General features: G+C 40.5%; 1 protein-coding gene across 2 annotated transcripts in view; it reads right to left on the bottom strand.

The window, feature by feature from the left end:
* The window catches only part of PTPRT (protein tyrosine phosphatase receptor type T), a 453,418-nt gene that overhangs the window by 205,013 nt on the left and 227,732 nt on the right, over positions 1-20,673 (bottom strand). For both annotated transcript variants that reach the window (XM_055722799.1, XM_055722800.1), the window contains exon 7: positions 18,611-18,904. In XM_055722799.1, coding sequence (XP_055578774.1) covers positions 18,611-18,904 — 294 coding nt within the window. The remainder of the gene's footprint in view (positions 1-18,610; positions 18,905-20,673) is intronic.

The raw sequence follows: 20,673 nt of genomic DNA, 5'->3' as shown, positions 1-20,673 counted from the left end.
TATGACAAAAGGCTATTCCCCTTCCACAAGCTTCCTAAAGAAAAGAGGCACAGAAAGTCCTATGTATTCTTATAGCCTCCACACTCCCACACAAATTCATCACCCTTCTGACATCCAAAGCCTGACAACTCCTGCCATGAGCTTTTATGAATTAAAAAAGGAGATCTTTTAAATTCAAATACGGTGGCGCAGTTATTAAGTTATTTTTATGCTCTTCTGTTCTTCTAAGACAAACTTTGTGTCTCCTCACTTCCTAAATAGGTGCTTTTAAGGCACAGACAAATAAACAGGACCCTCTAGTTGCTCACACCATTCACTTACTGCAGACAGCGATTAGTACCACAGAATATATTAAACCAAAGGACTAAGGAGACAGGATGTGTCCAACCTGAAGACACACAAGTACCAAGAAAGTGCCTTAGCAGCGCAAAACTCTAAAAATAACAACAAAAATAATAAGTAAAAAGCAAAGAAGTAGCTTCAGGTTTAAGTAGTTTTAAACACAGTTCATAGTGAGATTAGTGTCAGTTTTGCAGGGGAAAAAATTAAACTTCTAAAGATAAATCTGTAGAATCACAGATTATTTGTAAAATGGTGTCAAACAGCTTGCCATAAATTTAAGGGATATTCAGTGCAGGGAACAATTGTAAGATCTCCAATCCAGATACCTAAGCAGAACAGAAATTTGGATGTTTCAAGAACCGAAGATGAATTTTAATGACTTAAGAGAAAATTGAGAAGGGAAATTGCCTTTCAAATCATCTTGCACAGCAGTTAATGCTTCAAACTGCCACCTACTACACAAGACAAAACCTCATTTTGTCTCATCTTGGGACGGCAGAACCAGTAACTAAGAATCCCGACGAGAACCTGCATTGCATTTTAAGTGTGATAGTTACTGCTTGGGCCAGGAGTCAGACAGAAATCCACATTTGCCGCAGATTTGACTTATTTCTTTATTTTTAGAACCTAAGCCAGGTTACTTAATTTCACTGAAACTACTTTCCCTCTTGTGTGCAGGCATAGGAAGGAAGTTGCTCAGTTTTCTAATTAGGCTTTAGAATCTGTTTAGTATTTAGCATGAATAAAGGCCACAGCCTGCTGACCCTGAGATGAGTTACCTCCAAAAAGCAAGAAAAGGGACTCTTCATTTCAATAAAGCACAACGCAAAGGGCTAAAGACTCACTGAACAGGCTACAGGTCAAAAAGAAATCAATCAATTAATAAAAGCAAAATGGCAATAAAGGCACCACTGCCAGATCCTGGGACTAAAGGATTGGGACGGTTATTTGAGTGCATACCCTTATCTTTGCTTTTACAGAGACCCTCCTCTGTCCCCTCCTGCCTGCCGAGCTGCTCCTTATGTCACTAAGCCCTTCTGGAAGGAGCCTCCCCAGTCACAGCAAGCTGAGATGGGCTGCTGAGCCCGCGCTAGCCCCTGCTCATGCCTTCTGGGTCTGAGCCCAGCATCCAACCCCGTGTGATCTGCTCTTCAACCAGGGGCCCATGTCGCCATCTCTCATCTGGCAACGTGACCCAGCAACCGCTGATTAATACCGGCATGGCTTGCTGCATCTGCCTCGCCAGGGTGTTTCAATGACAAACTAGTCCCCTAAGGAAGATTTACCAAACTGAAATGCGATATATCACCAAATTTCTACAGTCAAAAGCAGTGACAAGTGTGTCCCAGAGTGCGGAGCGTTAGTTATATCAAACATCGAAGCAAACATGTTCTTACCCTCTCCATTTCCAAATGCGCCATAATATTTACAGCTACAATATCTTTCCCCATCAACCCTTTAACTATCTCCTATGGAGTCTAATTAAAATGAAGTATGTAACACAATCAACACTTGCACACCATTGATAGATACTTGCAGATGTTATTATAAAGAAAAGCGCTCCTCAGTACTGATTAACATAGAAAGCTTAACAGAAAGGTTCTATATTCTCCCCACTATAAGTTAAGCTTAACATTCCGACAATGGGGTTTTTCATTGTTTCTCCTCCATTTTAATTACTAACACTTCACACTGGAACATCAATGCTTAGAATCAGGCAAGGATTAGGAGATTCCTCCTCTTTCATCTGCTACTTCAGCCCCAGTCATACTGCAAACACTAGCAATCGCCAGATTTCTTTCTCCGTTTTAGACAGTGGTCTCAGCGTATAAATAAATAAATATTTATATAGTGTCTCTATAAATTTAACAGTGATTATCCGAGGAAGCAGGGAGGAGAAATGTCACTGAATTGTCTCATTTGGGATTGGACCCTGTCTCCCTTTCACAAAGGTAGTTGTGTGTTTGTGTACGCACATGCAGAACGGAAAAGGGGCAATAATGTACATTCATTGAGTTGCCAAATTTTAATGCAATGACATAACATTGATTTTACCACATTTTATGCCTTCCCTGTATTTATTAGCATGATAACAGGGCATATGAGCCCCAGGTAAAGATCAGGTTCACAGCACAAACACACAAGATGGCAGATTCTATTGAGCACTTCCATAGGTATGCACACACACACAGAGCAGGCATCCATTTCTCTATACAATATACTGCAGAAACAAAACATCCCCAACTTAGGTTACTATAAAGAACACATATAATATCAAATAATAAAATCTTCCCCAAACCTGCTTCTAACCAAGTGACACTGGTTAGATATTTGCCATACATTTTACTCAGAGGTTACTTCCCCCTCCCTAGAAACACACAACTTGTTGAGTTTAGGTCTTCAGACAGTTTGCACCCCCAGTTATGAAACTGTCTCTAAGGAACGTTATAGCGGTTGAATTATTATTTGAAAATGCCTTGCACACCATGCCATGCAAGTTCCTAAGTTTAGTTATAACCCAAAGGTCTTACACAGAGCACACAATCTGCAGGACAAACCCAAAAAAATCCCCACAAACTACTCCATAATGCCTCATCCTCTTAGGACAATACCTAGAATCTGAAGGCAGCAGGACTCACTACCCACTTAACGCACCAGTCAAAGCAAATAGGCACTCGAGAGCTGAAAGCTGGCACAGCACTTAAAGGAAACAGAGATCTAAGACTGTGCTTTGAGGGAGGAGAAGCTGAGCTCTTATTCCCACGAGGATGAAGCACCAGCTAGGCTCTGAAATTCGAATACATCTCTTTCACTAGAAGAAAGAGAGGTAATACAATTTTAAGAAAAGAAAGGAAACATAAGTGAGAGATGACAATGTAAAAAGTTGAACAGCACTCAGCTCAGCACTGCTATATCCACAGTGAACTCAACAGCATTCCAGACACCCACTGTACCTCCCCCCTAAATCAGACATACCATAATAGCTTTGCATTAAAAAAAAAAATAAAAATAAAAACAAAACCAACACAAAACCACACACTAAAGCCCCACTCCTCCTCCCACCAGAAAACCCCACCATACACAAAAAAACCTGGTACAATGCAACGTAAAGGCTGCTGTTCTGAAACTTCATGTCAAGCCTCCCCTTCTAAATGTCTCTCCAGCATGGTGCATCTTGACACCCATATGTTGTCTCCGCAACGTAGGACATGTAAAGCTTTGCTGATCACACCGACTGGCACAGTTCCTCAGGCTCCCACACTTCTCTCCAAGCAGACAACATACAACACTGAACAAGGCTCCCTAGATAGTCTGGGATAGTATTTTAGTGTAAGCAAAGCTAAAATTATTGCAAGCTTTGTAATTGGTGGGTACCTTTGTAAAAAACCCAGAAAACTCAAAGGACTCGTCTGAGCTAATTGCAATCAGTAGAGGCCACAGTGCCGGGTACTTGCGGTGGCAGCAAAGATGTCCTGGTGCTTTACCAGGGTGTCTGGAATGGGCACCAGATCTTCTGCCATCTCTCCTCCAGTACAGCAAAAGGAGCAAACGTGGGCAGTGAGGGGATCTGCTTTCTCAGCAGCTTTTTGAGGCTGGAGAGCAGCACTTCCAGCCAGGTTCTCAGCCAAACGCAAAGCCCCGGCTCCACATCCTACCATCTGTTGACTGCCTCAGGCTGGACACAAGGGCGAACAGGGAGCAGATCCAATCCAGTTGTTTTAGCAAACTACCCCCTACTTCACTCTTCTCACTCACAGAACTAGACATGCAGCACCACACAACTAAAATGAACTCCCCTTTTCCTCTGTCAGGCCATCACAGGGAAAGCTGTTGCCTTTGCCACTACAGAGAGGTTTTCCATCTTGAGGTGGAGGGATGGAGCAGAGAGAAGGACCACAGATGGCACCCTGGAAGCAGGGGTCAGTGCCTGCAGTTTTGCATGGAGAATGAATGAGTGATTTGTGACCGCCACATAGTTGTGAAAGGATAAGCAAAAGGAAGGTTTGAAAACAAACAAAAACCAGACCAAATTTAGTGAGTCTACTACTTATGGAGTAGGGAAAGAGATAGTTGGTTTCTGACTCAGGATTTTTGAGCTCTTTGGACAAACAGTACTGTAACTTGCATAAATATCACAAAAGCAAAGCATAAAGGATTTTTAAGGATAGACCTGTCAACACAATCTGGGAATTGCTCAGCTTTGCTGCCCAGAATATGACCATCTTGTTGTTATTTCTGTGCTCTGAATACACAACAAGGCAACCTGCAGTGGTGTGAAGGGTGCCCAGAGCATCTCACACTGTCCTCATGCTCTCAGGAGGGAACAGATGGAGTGCTGCAGGCTACAATTTGCTATTTCAGTCTGACTCCTTTAAGGAAGACAGATTTAAAGAAAATGCTGAAGGTGGTATACCAGTAGTACCCTGGTCCTTAGCCCTGGGGACAACCTAGGGTAGGATTTGTTTCATAAAGTCTTAAAGGTATTTGAGTTTAAAAGCATTCCTATCTGTCAACACATTCAAGTACATGAGCAAAGGCAATGCCATTTTGTGATTCCTGTGCAAATCTCATGCAGTGTGGCAGGTTTTGTCCTCCTGTGGTGAGCACAGGAGATTCTGCATGATGTTTATGAAGTCTGTAACTCAGGCAGCAATTTCATCTTGTCCTACTTTTTTTTTTTTTTTTGCCTAACCTCTGGAGGATAACCTGGGTTTAGTTATTTACCTGCAATAGGAAATACGTAGTCAGCAGACAAACGCATGGCTCTAGTTAGGCATGTCTGGGCTAAGAGAGTAACTGTTAAGATTTGCTGGCAAATGAGAATGTCCAAGCAATCCAATTGAAAGTGGTCAAATGGATAAAACTGATCGCGCCATGGAGGATGGTTAGCAAGGGACAGGTGCTACAGCAAGAGAGAAATACATCAGTGAGTGTGAAAAACCGTTTTACGAGGACTGAAGGTTATAGATTTTAGTCACGTAGGAGAAAACGTGGACCCTGATTTCAGAACTTGGAGACAGCGGAAGAAAACCTCATTTGAAGGGCAGAGCTGAGTTAGCTGGAAGAGCCTCACATACAAAACCTCTTTAAGAATGAGGCGGAGACTGAGGAACCAAAAAACATACGTGGATGTCTAAGTCTTCGCGCTCTTTATAACAGCAATCAGAAGCGATTTCATTTATGAAACCCTCTCCTACGCGTTTTGAATGATGGGCCATTCCCAACACAAAAGCTGTACGCCCAGAGCTCCCCGAGATGAGCACTTGGAGAAATCACACAATTCAAATACCAGAGTGTCAAGGGCAGGGGGGGGCAATTAGCATCAGGTACCGGGGGCAGCTGGACCCCCATCCTATTTCTGTGAGGCAGTTACACCGAACACCTGCCCCCCGGCTGCTAGACCCTGCTTCGCTGGGCTGTTTCTCTGGCTGGAAAAACTAAGACACAACTCTAGATCCCAGATGCAACTGCAGAAACCTCTGGTGCCTCCTCCCCAATAGGTTGTATAGCACTGTACTGCTTTGACATTATTCTTCCTATTGCTCATACAAGAAAAAATTATAATATTTCTGTAAAATGAATAGCATTGCACCTCATAATCCCCTTTTATTTCACTAAATTAAACTGTGATTTTGTAACTACTTCTGTAGAGGCTATCAGTGCCAGATCTGAAATTAGGTAATCAAGGACACACCACAGCAATCACAGACAAAGAAATGCTAAACTATTTGCAAGGTCCTTTTTCATACTGTGAATGAGGGAAGTGTATTTGAAAAAAGAAAAACTCCCTACCCATTCTTTAAAATATTGCTCTTTCTGAAGCCTAAGTACTCTGAGGAATATTCAAATGGAGACCTGTCCCTTTCCCACCAACTTCACCCAGTGCTGGCCTCATGGCAAACGACATTTGGACAGAAAATTCAACCTTTTGCATATATGCAAATGAGCAGCACGACCATGCCGATAACAGGTCAAAAAGCCTTTGGTTATTTTTGCTAGACAAACAGGACATTTCACAGAACAGACACAGATTTTAACATTAATTCATTACACTGTAATCTGAAATTGAGATTCAGGTATATTCTGAGTTTCTACAGCTCTTCCCACCGCCCCTTAACTCGCATCATTTTGGAAAAACATGGCATCTTGTCGCTGGTGTGAACATTCTAGAATCAGCAGAACTAAGCAGAACAATACAGTTGTGGATGATGAGCCTTCAGACACCCAGCATGGAAAATAGAAGATAAGTTTTTGTCCCCTCATAAAAATAAAAAAGAGCATCTACTGTGCCAGGCACGCTATAGATTCTTCATGGCAGACGCTCTCCCCTAATGAGCTGGATAAATAAGACCAAGGGTGAATGCTTCCAAGCCATGTGCTGCACATGAGAGGCGGCCACAGGACCCGATTGCCATGGTTTAAGAGCTAATATAGGAGCAAAAGTGCCTTTATTTTTTATTACTGTTGTTAGATGAAACACACACAGTTAAGGTGACAAAGTGCAAATATGAAAAAAAAAAGCCCCAACACTTTTCCTGAACAAAGAGTCTCAACAGCACTGAAGCAATTCAGAAGAGGAAACATACACCCCAGCAAACAGTGCATTGTTTGAAAACAATTTTTAGACTATTTTGTTACAGAATAAAAACATCCTACCACTCCTTCCTTTTTAGGTTCTTGCACTGTACTTTTAATAACATTACCTTTGCTTAACACATCTGCATCATAGGCAATGCTCTGCCTTCCTTTCCATCGATAAACACCACTTATTTTTAAAACATCTCAGTGTTTTACTGCCCAGGGACACCCCTGTGACAGAGAAAAGGCAGGAGTAACAAGCCGATAACGATTATGCCTTCAGCACACAGGTACGTTTCTACAGCCTAAAGAGTACTTTAACAAGATAATATTACTTTTAGCACAGGCCACCATGATGAGGCTTGGAGATTATTTCTTGGTACAAGCAAGAGTGTCTTACATTAAGACATATGTGGAGATAAATAAGGATAGACAAACTATCACTCATACTAATGAACCAAGTCTGATCACCCGGGAGCATCAACATTAACCTGCGAGCCTCAGCCCAACTGCGGCACCAGAAGCATAAGAAGCTTGGAAGATTCTATATAAATTCCTGATCAGCTGCAGCATAATGTACCGATATTATATGAAGCACCTGTTTGCACAGAGTGCAATTCCAACTCTTTTACACTGAGATATTTGCTTCTGTGTGAAAATAAGTAAATATTTGCTCTGCTGTGCCAGCTGGATCAGGGGAAAGCTATAAATTGCCTAAGCCTTTCATAGACAGTAGAAGGCTGGCAGAAGGTGCCTATCTGGAGTTCGCATGCACAACACTAATTGGAAGCAACAAATATTGAAAACAGATTCAGAGCATAAACAGGAACACCAGAAGTAGATACGAAATTCATTTTCACTGTGCAGATTTTGTGCCAGGTATTGCAAAGTTCATCTTTTAACTCTGTGGTTCCTGATTTCTTTAGAAGAGTAGGACAGAGACTGGAATCAAAACAGTTGAGTTTTCACAAAGGAAAAGGAAGTTACAACTGAAACTAGTACGAGTGCATTGCTGAGTGATTTCAAAGGAAAAGATAATATACGTGTTGAGATGTGATGGCAATCCGTGTTGACAAGAAGCTGAACTTATCACCCAAAACCCCTTCTGTCAACACAACACAAAGCAAATTATAGGATGCAACATGGTGATTTCTATACATTGTAGGATGCAATATGTAACACTTAACATGGGATTTTAATCTATTTCATGTATGGGACAACAACTCAAAGACATCTGGGCTCTTACAGCAGCAAGGGTATCCACTTTGTCTGAATTGGCACACCACAGTTTTAATTCTGTATGAAAGAAAAAAACATTGCAGTTGGAGACTTGCTTTCAAGGTACAGTTTCGTTAGTGACAATGAGATTCTTTCTACCCAGGAAAAAAGAACCATGTGGATCTTTCTAGAGAGGAATGTGTTATGAATATAAAAATAAACATTGTCAAAGTGAACTATAGAACAGCAGACAGAAAGATTTACTCCTAGAGTAGGTTAACAAATAATCCATCAGAGGAGAATAAACTGGGAAGAACTGGTTTTATACATACATACATATCTATCTCAGTAGTTCACAAGTAAGATTGACTTTGGTGCATATTTCTCCTCTTAATTTGGCATCCCACTCCTCTGCCTCACTCCCTCTGTTAAAGAAAGAAAATTTAACACCAACAGTTTATCTTCCTATTAAAAACATTATTCAATAAATGTATCACTCAAAGGCTTTATCTTCAAAGTGGCGGACTTCCTTGATATATAATCTAATCTTTCAAGCTCACCAAAGATTTTCATCAAACTCCATTAACTGACAAATCAGCTTCTGGAGCTTTGAATCTGTTTGCAAGCCCCACTTCCCTCCTGCCTCCTCTTTGTTCGCCAGTGAATGCCTGGAACCCTTCAAAGTGCCAGAGGGAGAAAACTCTGACGTTAAGGCTTTTTAGACTCTTATCTTGTGGGTTGCCGTCTTGTTTTAAACCCCCTTCCAATGGTCTCTGCACCAAGATTTTATTTTAATAATTTGAAGGTTTATTGGCAGCTAAAATAAGGATTTGCAGCTTTTGAGTGAAATACATTGTAATAACAGCTGTCAGTCTGATTTTGATGCTCAGGCCTGTATTTGAGTACTTTGATATGGTCACAGCTATGGTCTACTTGAATATTATTTCTAAAGTCATAAAATATTCCACTGCTTCCTATTTTCAAAAAGCTCAGCTTAAAAAAATATAATTTTTTCAGCTTATATAACTAAAAAGCAAAAAACAAGTTAAGAGGACTTTTTTTTCCTCACTATACTCAGTAGAATAACAATTAAGATATTGACTCAGTTTACAAACCCCGCCCCAGTCCCACAGCATGGCAATCATCTGGGTCACCGTCCAACGCCTGGAGAGACTGGGGGGTTTTTGCTTTTCCACCTGTGTAATGTGACCAAAGGCAGCCCTGCATCCCCCAAAGGGAGGTGAGATCTCTGCTTCTCTCTCGCTTTTGTGTGTTCAGATACTGTAACATAATGGGTCACAGAAATGTACATGGACAAAATAGGTAATTAAAAAAAAAATAATCCCATTTTCAAACTCTACCAGTTTGAAAATGCAATGTAATTGTGCACACAGATGTACACACCATCACAAAAAAGGTTTTGCACTCTCATACTCCATCTGCTGGTTCTGCAGGATTTAAGACATCAGCATAGTTTTTTGGTTTGTTGTTTTTTGGGGTTTTTTTTCAAAGCAGTGCAACACCCCTGCTCATCTTTTAAACGAGAAGTCATACCCATATCAATATTTCAGAGTCCACTGGGAAAAAATAAAAGGGTAAAATATTTATGACAATGTGTAAAAACAACTAAACACATAAGGAACAAGAGGGTTTCTAAATGCCTTAAAAATATCTCAGGGTTAAAAGCATTAACATGTGGTTAAAAATGTAGTGCGCTCTTCCATTTTGCCCTGCCTTGCTTTTGCGTTATATGTTAGAGCTTCCCAGAAAGCCAACCAATGTGCATTTTATTATGTGAAATGTTTAAAATTGGGCACTTTCAGTGTATAAACTCTAAAGGTCTCTTATTATTTGAGTGCTTTTTAACGCAGACTTGTGTACATTAAAAATAGATTTAAAAATGAAAGGCATTTATGTTTCAGCTGTCTGCAAAGGCAAAGAGAGAAACATAAGCAGGAAGCAGTTTGTCCCAGGACAAAGACAGGATCATGACTATGCAAATCCACAGAGCTTAATAAATGCTTTGCAAGGCTGGGTCTGTCATTTCGCTCCCAGGATGAGTTTTAGCATCTACTACACAGGGAAGGAAAACAGACACCTCCCTTTGGTGGCTCCTCAGTGGAAGCTCAATGCTTAACACATGCACTGCAAGAATACACACACAGAGCATTATCCTTTCCAGTTTCCTCCCACTAACTGGGCTTTTCACACTTGTATAAAGCGACATCTGGAAACGATCATCTCATCGCACTCTCAAAAAACTAACAGAAGCAGTAATAATATGGTAATAAGGGATGAAATTTTATGAAAGATGCCACTTAACTGAAGACTAAAAGACACCATGCAATTTAAATAAATTGCTTTTAGCAGGGGACTGAGTGACAATCAAGAAAAAAATGCTTGCCCCATTTTTGCAAATTGTGGGCCAGATTTTCAACGAGTACAAAATGCTGACTTTGGTAAAGCAGTGCCAGTTTTGCACAAGCCGAGGATATAGTCCTGTAAAGACACATTTTTAGGACCACCGCAGAGACACCTTTAAATTAAGGATGCTGAAATGAAGCTGCATAAGCAAAGTGGAAAAAAGCTATTAACACACCAAATACCTGCTTATTTTGCTCCCCTCCCTCTACAATTTATTTAAGAGAGCTGGAAAAGAAGAATCACACAATTCTCTGAATGCATACTAGAAAATTCAAACAACATTGTGCCACGCACAAAGATGAGAACTCAGCTCCCTGATTAACCTGGGGTGGTTTGGTAGGACGGTTGACATAATTTTGTTCTAGATTCTCTGTGCATCACTTGTGCCCAGGCTCCAGTCCAGAAGATCTGAAATCATCAATGTGGGCCTGACTGTCCTGTCAGTGCCCTTCTTCTACATTACTTTCATGTGTGCCCAGCATATTTCAAGTATAAAAATACAGCCTGGAAAAACTGTGACAAAAGGAAAATCAAACTGGTTTGTATTCACTTTAAATTTCATTCAAAACCACTTTTTGCTTAGAAAAGTACTGTGTACACATCAGATGTTTAGCTGCCTCCAATCTACAATACCACTAAGTCAACCAGTGCTCCGGAATTTCTCCAAGTTCAACAAAACAGAATGGAGTTTGTTGTTTTGGGCTTTTTTTTGTGTTATTTTCCCCTCTCTCTCTTTTTGCCTCTTCAGATTAGGATACTCCAGCTGTTTGAGACGAAGCCTGGACAGAACTGAGGAGCCAAGAAATATTGAAAAGAATGGTGTCCTAAATTCAGCTGGTGTGAAACTAAGCGCTAGACAGGTTCACTTCTTTTGGAAGAAGTTGTGAGGTCCCGTCATCAGTGAGAACTGCTGTTCTTGGCATCAAAGCTGTCATCTTACTGACCAGCCTGGCCACTCACAATAATGCTATATTCAAACCATATTATAGAAAGCCATTAAATTAAACAGCAACAGCACCAAGCAGAAAGTGTGATGTGGAAATGAATGACTAGACTTCATCCTAATAAATAAAAATAAAATTAGAAAAAACATTTCTGGATAACAAACTGCCTTTGCAGATAAAAAGTAAATCCCTAGAATTTAAATCCATCACTAGCAAAATCCCTCTGGAAAAAAAAATCCAAACCAAAGCACTATTATGACTGCCTTTATATTCATAACTGTATTTATGCAGACTAAGATAAGGGCAATCAATCCACATGCCTCAGGACAAAGAGCCAATCTTCTGCAGGGATCAGGATAAAGAAAATTCCTCACCATATGTACCGTGGTTAAAGGCAACAAGGGACATGCTTTGCTAGACTTGGGATTTTTCAGGCATTGGCTACTGCTAGAAAGAAGTATCAGATTTATGGCATGCTAACATGCTCCAGCAGTAAATCCCAGCCTCTTCTCTGCACGTTGCTGCTTTCCAACAGACTGAATTTAGTGCCTGAACTTTGGATGGACCATGGCCTCACACCAAACCAAGTATCTTGTCAGTTCCGACAATCTGGCTTTTCAGGAGCCCTGTATTCAGTCACCCACCCAAAGCGCACCAGAACACTGCTTCCCCTTTCACCATTTAATTACCTCCCCTTCCCCTCCCCAAATTCCTTCTGATGCATGTAGGTCGTCATTGTTGTTATATCCCAAACAACATAGCTGCTCTTTTCTCCAATTCTTTTCCAGTAACTAATTCACAGATCTAATCTATGCTCCATTCTTTGAAAGGGATCTTTCTGGTTTGACCCTATTTCTACAGCCAGTACATCCCTAACTTGGTCCAGACAGCTTCTCAGAAGGACATCTTTTGCCGAGAACACCCCTGTACATGCAACCAAGCATGCCTCTGCAACTTGAAGAGAAACCAGAAATACACTTTGCCTCCTGCAGAGCTCCTCAGTCTTAATTGAAGGATTGTCCATATGGTCCAAGAGGCCTGAAGGTTCACAGTGTGGGCTGGACAGAAGTGGAGACCTGACAAACGGAGATAAGAAAAGCGTACCACTCCAACACACTCATAGCCACAAAACACACATAATCAAGTAACACTTCACCTTTTCTTTCAGCTGTTTTTTAAAGGGTAGATACTGTCTTTCTACCCTGTCAAAAATTAAGTGAGGAGGGAGAGAGAGTAATGTAGAAATCAAGATACATTTCTTATCTATGTAATCGATTTGGCAGGGAAAAATCAACTTATGTGCAAAGGGACTTAAGCTGTTAGGATGTGATACAGATGAAGCTCCTACCTTTCAACAATGCTACCAGGCTGTTTCCAAGCTCAAATTGGGGATCAAGGATCAAAAAGAAGGAATATCGTATTTTTGTAACTTCACCCTTATCTCTCTAGCTGACATGCCAAAGGCTATTGAGGTGGAATGAAGACAGAGTTTCAATCATCAAGCTAAGCAGACAAAGCCCCTGGAATGGGTATAAGTCCCACAGGCTTTGCAGGATCCACAAACCGGAGCTCAGACACAAGATGCCGCCGTTCCCACCAGCTCACCTGCAGTGCTCCACGGCTCTCGGGAACAGGCACTACCAGGAGCAGAACAACTGCATTTTGTTGTGCTACACGAGCCTTTGTTTCGGGGAATTTGGCAAGAGAGCAAAAACCAAACACGAGCAGAACATGAACTGCAGTGGCTTGTCTTATCATAGCTGAGAAAAGTCCCTCACAGCATTTATCAATACAGAAAACAAGAAGGTAGTTTTCCTTCACTGCTAATATTCTATGGGAAGTGTTTCTCAACAGCAGGCAATCTCGCTGAAAAAACACCTATTTTCCCTGTTGTCTACATTTGAAATTATAGAAGACAGTGGAACCAAGAATTAAAATTAAACTAATATTAATAGGGAAATGAATGTATGTTTGAGGACAAGGTCTAGAGTAACAGCAAGTTTTATCAGTCTGTGAGTCAGTGATTCTAAAAATACCTACACATCAGTCGCACAGAACTCTTTCAAATCACCTAATATGCTGTTTGTTTGCTGCTTTGACTCATACCAGATTTTTCTCAGGGTTTGGGTTTTTTTATTGTAAGCTTAGAAATAAAAAAAAATTAAAAAGGAAGAAAAAAAAAAAAAGTAGCAGTATAGCAACCCAGAATCTTATTTTTCAACATTAACATGTGAATCTTTCCTATTTAACAGGAGCTATCGCCTGAACATGAAGTTAGAAAGAAATATTCTTGAACCTGTTGTAGCAACTCAGCACACCACAAAGTGACTCTCTGGTTACTCAGTTTGTGCATTTCATAACAGTACACACCTACCTCCTTTTTCTAATATTTGTAACAGAGCAACAGACAAAAACATTTCTATAAAATATGAAAGTGTAGGTTTACAGCAACAAAAAAAATGACAAAACCTGCTTACTGCTGAACTTCGCAAGATTTCATGGCAACAAAGTGCCTTTTAATAATAACTAAAGGAAAAGGTTTTCCAACTACTTTGCAGTACCATATCAAACTCTGAATGTACAGATTATTTGCATTTATATCAGCTACTTTATCCTGACTATTTTTAAAAGGAGTATTGAATTCAGCCACATCATTCAAAACTAACTTATTTCCCTAGGCCAACAACAAAAATTGAGTATTGATCTTGACAACTGCTCCTTTCTCCAGGAGCTAAATCACAGCCTCCTGCTGAATAACCAAATCACTACCAGCTTATCCTAAGAGAGAGATGGCATGTGATCCCTGGGAGATTTTTCATGAAGACAAATCTCCTATTAGCATAAGCTTGTTCTATGAAGAATCATTGTCACACTTTTCTTTGGGGGAGAGGGGGGGGGGGGGGGCGGGGCAGGGGGGGAGATTACAGGGTTTCTCAGCGCTTTTGCTCCCCATCCTATTCCTTACCAAGCAATTCCTCTGTCAGACTGGAAAGTTTCTTGCTTCCAAGCCTCAAGGTCACAAAACCCTCCTCACAAGTCACCTGCTGGCACCATCCACATCCAAAATGGCAGAGAAGCTAACATTCAAGACAGTGTTTTAACCAGGTCTAAATATTATTTTTAAACGAAGTCTTATTTCTGTCCCATTATTAATATTCATGTAAATGTTACTTTTTGGCCTTGCGTTTCATGCCAGTTCGTCCCACTAGAAGGGCCACACTTTTCAGATGTGATTCCCCCCTCCAACAATAACCTCATTTGCAAGATATCGCCTTCTCTTTCCCATCCACCAGAGGAAAAAAGGACCTTTCCACTATTCTCCCTTTCTGCGGCAACTTTGGAAAGGAAAATAAGCAGAACAGTATGTAAGTAATAGTATATAAGGAATAGTAAATAAGCAGAGAGAAGAAAAGAAGCCCCAAGCTTCCCAAATCACAGCTTTTCCAAAGCGCACACTTTTCAATGAAGCCCACAAAACAAGGATTTTAAAGAGCTCTGTTTAACTATTGAGGATGGCTAAAAAACCCCACACTCGGAGGACCAGTGCTGAACCACCAGGCACTACTGGGAACAGTGTTCAAACAGATTATTCTGATCCTCTTATCTTCCTTATTATTCTGGGGGGAAAGAGTAATATTTTTTTATCTTCCTTTCCTTTAACCACCCCTCAGCCCTGTGTCTGGTGTTAACCTTAAGCAGTCTCACTTCTCCCCGTGCCCTACTGAGCCACTCTTCCCTCTGACTGACAGTTCACTGGTTTATGCCTCAAGGTCTTTTAATCTTCTCCTATCCCAAGTCACTACCTATCACAGTCGATGGAAAAAAAAAAATCCAACAAAACAAAAGACCCTCAACACCAACGCCACTACAAAAGTTATTCATTTACAAAAGGCACATTTTTTTGTATTTTCTGGCAGCTGGCTTTTCCTGGAAGGTGGCAAGCTGGGACTTATTTTTCAGTACAATTTCTAAAGATCAAATATAAATGAAGTGTTGTAATACGGTCCTGGAGAAAACCAAAAGCATCACCAGTGGGACAACTGATGCCCAGACAGACAGTATTTATAGAAATTTAGATATTAACCATTTTATTAAAACTTCTTTGTGCTCATTTAGAGCAAGACCTTTCATAATTAGTTTTTACGGGGGTTTATATAATGAAAAACTTGTAAGAGTCCATGTAAACAAGTTCCATTTACTCTGATCAAAAATCTGAAAATAATGAATGATCTTGATAGGAGCTGTGTCATGGTGCAATGACTTTCTAAGCTCACGCTGAGAACATTGTGGTCATGCTTTTGCTCTGATATAAGGCTGACAGTCAAGAAACTCACAGCAGACAACCATAAAATTAAAAATAGGAATTTCATTGCAAAGTATGCCTAAACTGAAGGCTATCCCAGCAGTTACTCCGACTCCCTAGCACACAAGTGTGCAATGGTTACGTGAAAAGACACTAAGATTATGCAGTAAAAGGAACATTGACTTCTTGCTGTTGGAAGGTTGCAGGCATCCTCTGTTTATGGCTACACTGATTTCTTGCAATTTAATTACTCTTCTACAGTATAGGTGATATTCTCTACTATTACTTCTGCAGTCATTTGTGTTATCTTAATTAGCAGGCCTAAGAAACACAGTGCCAACACTAAACAGTCCAGTAAAACAGCACTACTCCAGTCATCTAGTGATTACATACCAATGTGTAAGAGTTTGGTACTTCCCTCTTGCTAAGAAAAAGTAATGATCAATGAAAAGAACCAAAAATTTCACTTGACAAAGAAAGCAGCATCACTTATCCCTCAACTATTAAAAAAAACCAAAAAAAAACCCAAAACACAAAACAAAACAAAAACCCCTCAGTTTTCATTGATGTAATTCATTAGGCACTCTAAGAAAAATCAAGCAAATAATGCTGGTTTCTTGGTTCAGCACATTTTTTTTAAACCTTTACTGTGGAAGTTTTGTGTAATTATCCTCAAAATAGGTTAGTTTGAAGGAGCTCCATGACATATGGAAATTGGAATAATGAGCTGTATTTTCTTGTCTATCATTTCAGTTGGCATTTTCTGGAAGTTGTGCACCTTTAGATATTGGGCAAGTCCCTCCCTGCCTTCGTGTCCATGCTTAGATCAAGATCATTACAATTTCTCCCACCCAATACCCTAAACAAGACATAAATGCCATCACCATCAATCTCAACGAGCTCTGTATGACAACTAACATTAATAGAATGACCTTCTCCAGTTACATTTTCATTAGTAAATAGGACAGACAACAGTGAGCGGCTCAGCTTAGCCAATTTGAACACATTATCAACGTCATCCTTCACGATGTCAGTCGATACCTATGCTGAGCAAGGAAACTCAGCAATTTGGGATCCAGTACAAGATATCATTAAGCCAACATCCTTTTATTTTTTATTTTTTTTTTACCCTTGAATTAAACTAAAACAAGCATTCTTTACAGGTGATACAGAAAATTTTTCAAGTTTGACTGCTGCAGAGTGTGCCTGCAAAGTCACAGTGCATGAACTACAGACCAAATCTTAGCACATCACATTTCCATATGTAAATGCATAGTCCCAGGCCCAGCCTGCAGTTGTTTCTGCTGAGAGTTAGAGAATTTGACCATGCTAGTGAGAGGAAAGCCAAAAGATGTAATGTAATGAGTAAGTAATGGAGCACGCACCAATTTCCCAAATAAGCCAGGACATCATCCATATCACCTCATGCTTCCCGCCCAGTTGCAGAAAAGCCTCCAAACATCTGTCTTCTACCAATGGATGGGTACTGGATCTAGCAAACACCTCCACGCCAAATTCTCATGCTCAGATATTTTTTTTTAACCAATTCTTCTCAAAGAGACACTAAACATTCACTGCTTTAGAACTTGTATAGTAAAGGCAAGGCAGTAAGGATGTGCTCCCCTGCCCTGCAATGCACTCAGCCTGCCAGGCTTCCTCCCTTGGTGGAGGAAGAGGAGGATGCTGGGGTTGCTCACGCTGTGACAGTGGGTGAGGAACGTGAAGAGTGCACAGATTAATCCCATCCCAGGGTGGCATTTGGCTGTTCTTCATGCATTCTTCACACTTCAGATGTGCTAGTGGGTCAGAAAGAATAACTGGAACCAGAAAGCTTTTGTATAGGCTTTTCACCACTTAAATCCACTTGCTGTGAACCACTAATTTGTGGGGAGGGAAGGAAGGTTGTAGAAAAAGGAGAGGAGCCTTTTAGTCTCTGTCCTTTGTTCATACTGCAGTAAGGACCTTACAAAAATTACAAAAATGCAAACCCTGAGAAGACAGTTGTGCAGTAGGAAAAAAAAACCTACTAGGTAGAAAACTGCTTTGTTCATCCCCTTGCAAGGCACAGAGCTTGATTTCCCTTAATGGGTAATGATTAATGTATGACAACAGGATGAACAGCCAATACGTCTGAAACATGAGGAACACGATCCTTCAGTTTTTTTCTGGGAAGGCCAATATTGGCTTAGAAAGAAGATAAGAGTTTTCCTGCCCCTGGATGAAAATTGGTATTTTCCAATATGAAAGACAAAGGGAAGATGCTGCACAGTGTTTGAACAGGTTTCTTTGTCAGAAGCAAGGAGAAGAATCAGTTCCATCAAACAGAATACAAAAACATATTGTAAAAATTAAATGCTTCCTGCTTCACCACACTGCACTCATAAATTGATAGCACAATCAATTTGTTAATAACCCATGCTGAATGATTACCCTAGAACACCACCTATTTTGTTATGCTCTTATAGGGTGAAAATTTTATAATAGGCTAGTCTTAAAAATAATTTGCCTACTGGAGAATTGGTTGGAAAACTCTCACCTGCTTGCCCATTTCAACAGAAAGCAGCCATACACTGTAGCAGAAAGTCTGGGAAATAGACTATGTGCATAAACCAACAGTTTCTTCAACACTTGCCTATGGAAGAAAAACTTAAATACTCCAGGATATATCAGAATTCATAACATCAGTTCAGACCACTGATGAAGCACATCTACAATAAGGTTGCATGAAGGACCATTTGTTGGTATGTCAGCAAGTGAACCAAAGCTGCCGTGCTGTGTTAGGAAGCAGGAGAAACCCTACCTGCGCACTTTGTTCTTGTGGTGAGTGGTGGTCCAGGGGGTCCTGTGCCTCCTTCTCCAGGGCGAGTGAGCAGCACTCTGATCTCATACTCCACATCAGGATCCAAATGCCACAGTTTGTAATTAGGAGAGTCTACAATGTGTGTTTCCGCCCAGTTCCCGGTGGTCGTCCGGTACTCCACCTCTTTCAGTATGATAGGCCCATCTCCAATGATGGAGTTGGCATTGGGTTTGATCCACAGGTACGTGGCTCCGACAGCCAGCAGCTCAGGAGGGGCAATAGGAGTCGGGGGCTCTGTAGACAAAAAGAAATCATGAGACGCTTGAGACAATCCTGTCAAAAGGTTCACATTTTGGCTATGTATGTATAGCAAGGCTGTTCCAAAATCTCTTGTAACACAGGCACAGTTTCTCCTGTTATTTACCAAATCTTTCATAAGAATTTAATCTGTTACTGAAAAGAATGTGACTTTTTTTTTTTTTTTTTTTTTTTTTTGCGTTAAAAATTCAGCCTTCTTACACTGGGAGCAGTATTACCAATCCAGAAACACCTGCGAAAATACACTAACCACAGAGCAACTCCCATTTAAAATAAAACATAAAAACCACTTTTAAAAGATCGGAAGGTTTGTACTTATTCCCTCCTTTAAGCATATGAGCAATAGCACTCAATATAATATTGGAGGGTGCTGGTAGCAGGGGAGAAATCTTAAATAAAGAGGACTGAGCGCACTTAGCCTGTACCATTTATAAAAAGGCTCCAGTACAACAGCCCTTCCTCTGTCCTGACGCAGCAGACTATCACCAGCACCGATCATGGTCCTGTGGTTCAGCCAACATGTAATGCTTAACATGATACCATCAGCAATGAGTAGAAAACTCAAATCACTTGCTCATTCTGTGATTTTACCAAGCAAAATAAAGGTTAAAATCAGGATACAGTTTTTAATCAAAGCACCAGCTCTGTGTCTGAGAAAATACGAGCAAATTTAAACACTAGGGGATCTTCCCATGGTCAATGATATCAGTAGTCAGGATACCGCTAGAATTGAGTATAAGCAGGGCTCCTGGTAGCTAAGAACTAAGAAAAACTCCAAGGCAACAGTAAATCAACACCTCCTGTCAGGTTTGATTGCAAAGTTTGCTTAACTTCATGAGCAGTGGTACTCAAGCAAAGTCTGCATGAGACTTGCCTGCATGTCTGAAAAGCATCATGAGGATGCAGGAACCTGGCTGCTGCATATCACCTCTGTGATAAAAAGAAAAGCAAGGCAATAAAAGACATCTCAGCAGCACCTTTGATGAAAGCTACAAAAAAAATCCACAGGGCTCTGGCTGCCTGCCTGATTTTCATATTTTTTTTTCCACTCTCTGTCAGTGTAAAAATAACACTTGCATATTGGAAACCGCATGAATAGTGTATGCTTTGTGATTTTGAAAACCTGAGCTGAACTGTGCAAGATTATGAGCAATTTCTTTAATCTCATCTAGCTTTCCCTCTGTCACACTCTAATGTGGTTTGCACTCAGCCCAGAGGACACAAACTCTATTCTCTTGTGAAAATCAGGTGACAAAAAGGATATCTCTTGTCTCAGAAAAAGAAACCTATAAATGTTACAGCATGACATTAATTTTAGAGTTCTGTGGGAGTTATTCTAAACGCCTCTTAAATGTGATTCCCCAAAGAACCCAGAGAACTGGGAGAATCCAGGACCCACAAAAATGTGGAAGAAACGAGTCTGAGCACCACATGATGGGAAGAAAATGGGACTTTCCCCTCAGGAGAAGTCTTGCAGGTTAACACCTGCTCAGTGAAGAGAAACAAATGCACAGAAACCATTATTATACAAAATGATCAACTGAAATGTTACATAAATTATTTTCCACTGGATAACTAATTACAACAAACCATTGCTATCTCCTTCAGATTGACTGCAGTAGTTGCAAATTGTACCTCTGGAAAAAAAAAAGGCAATATGAATTGTAATTGCAGCAAGTATCCAACATGAACAAAAACTAGTGTCATGAGCTAAGATTTTTGTGGAATGATTGTTTCTGCTTTTA

This window comes from Falco cherrug, chromosome 10 (assembly GCF_023634085.1).
Source record: "Falco cherrug isolate bFalChe1 chromosome 10, bFalChe1.pri, whole genome shotgun sequence".
Classification (NCBI taxonomy): domain Eukaryota; kingdom Metazoa; phylum Chordata; class Aves; order Falconiformes; family Falconidae; genus Falco; species Falco cherrug.
Note: the sequence above shows the minus strand (reverse complement) of the source record. Positions and strands in the feature narration are given on the sequence as shown.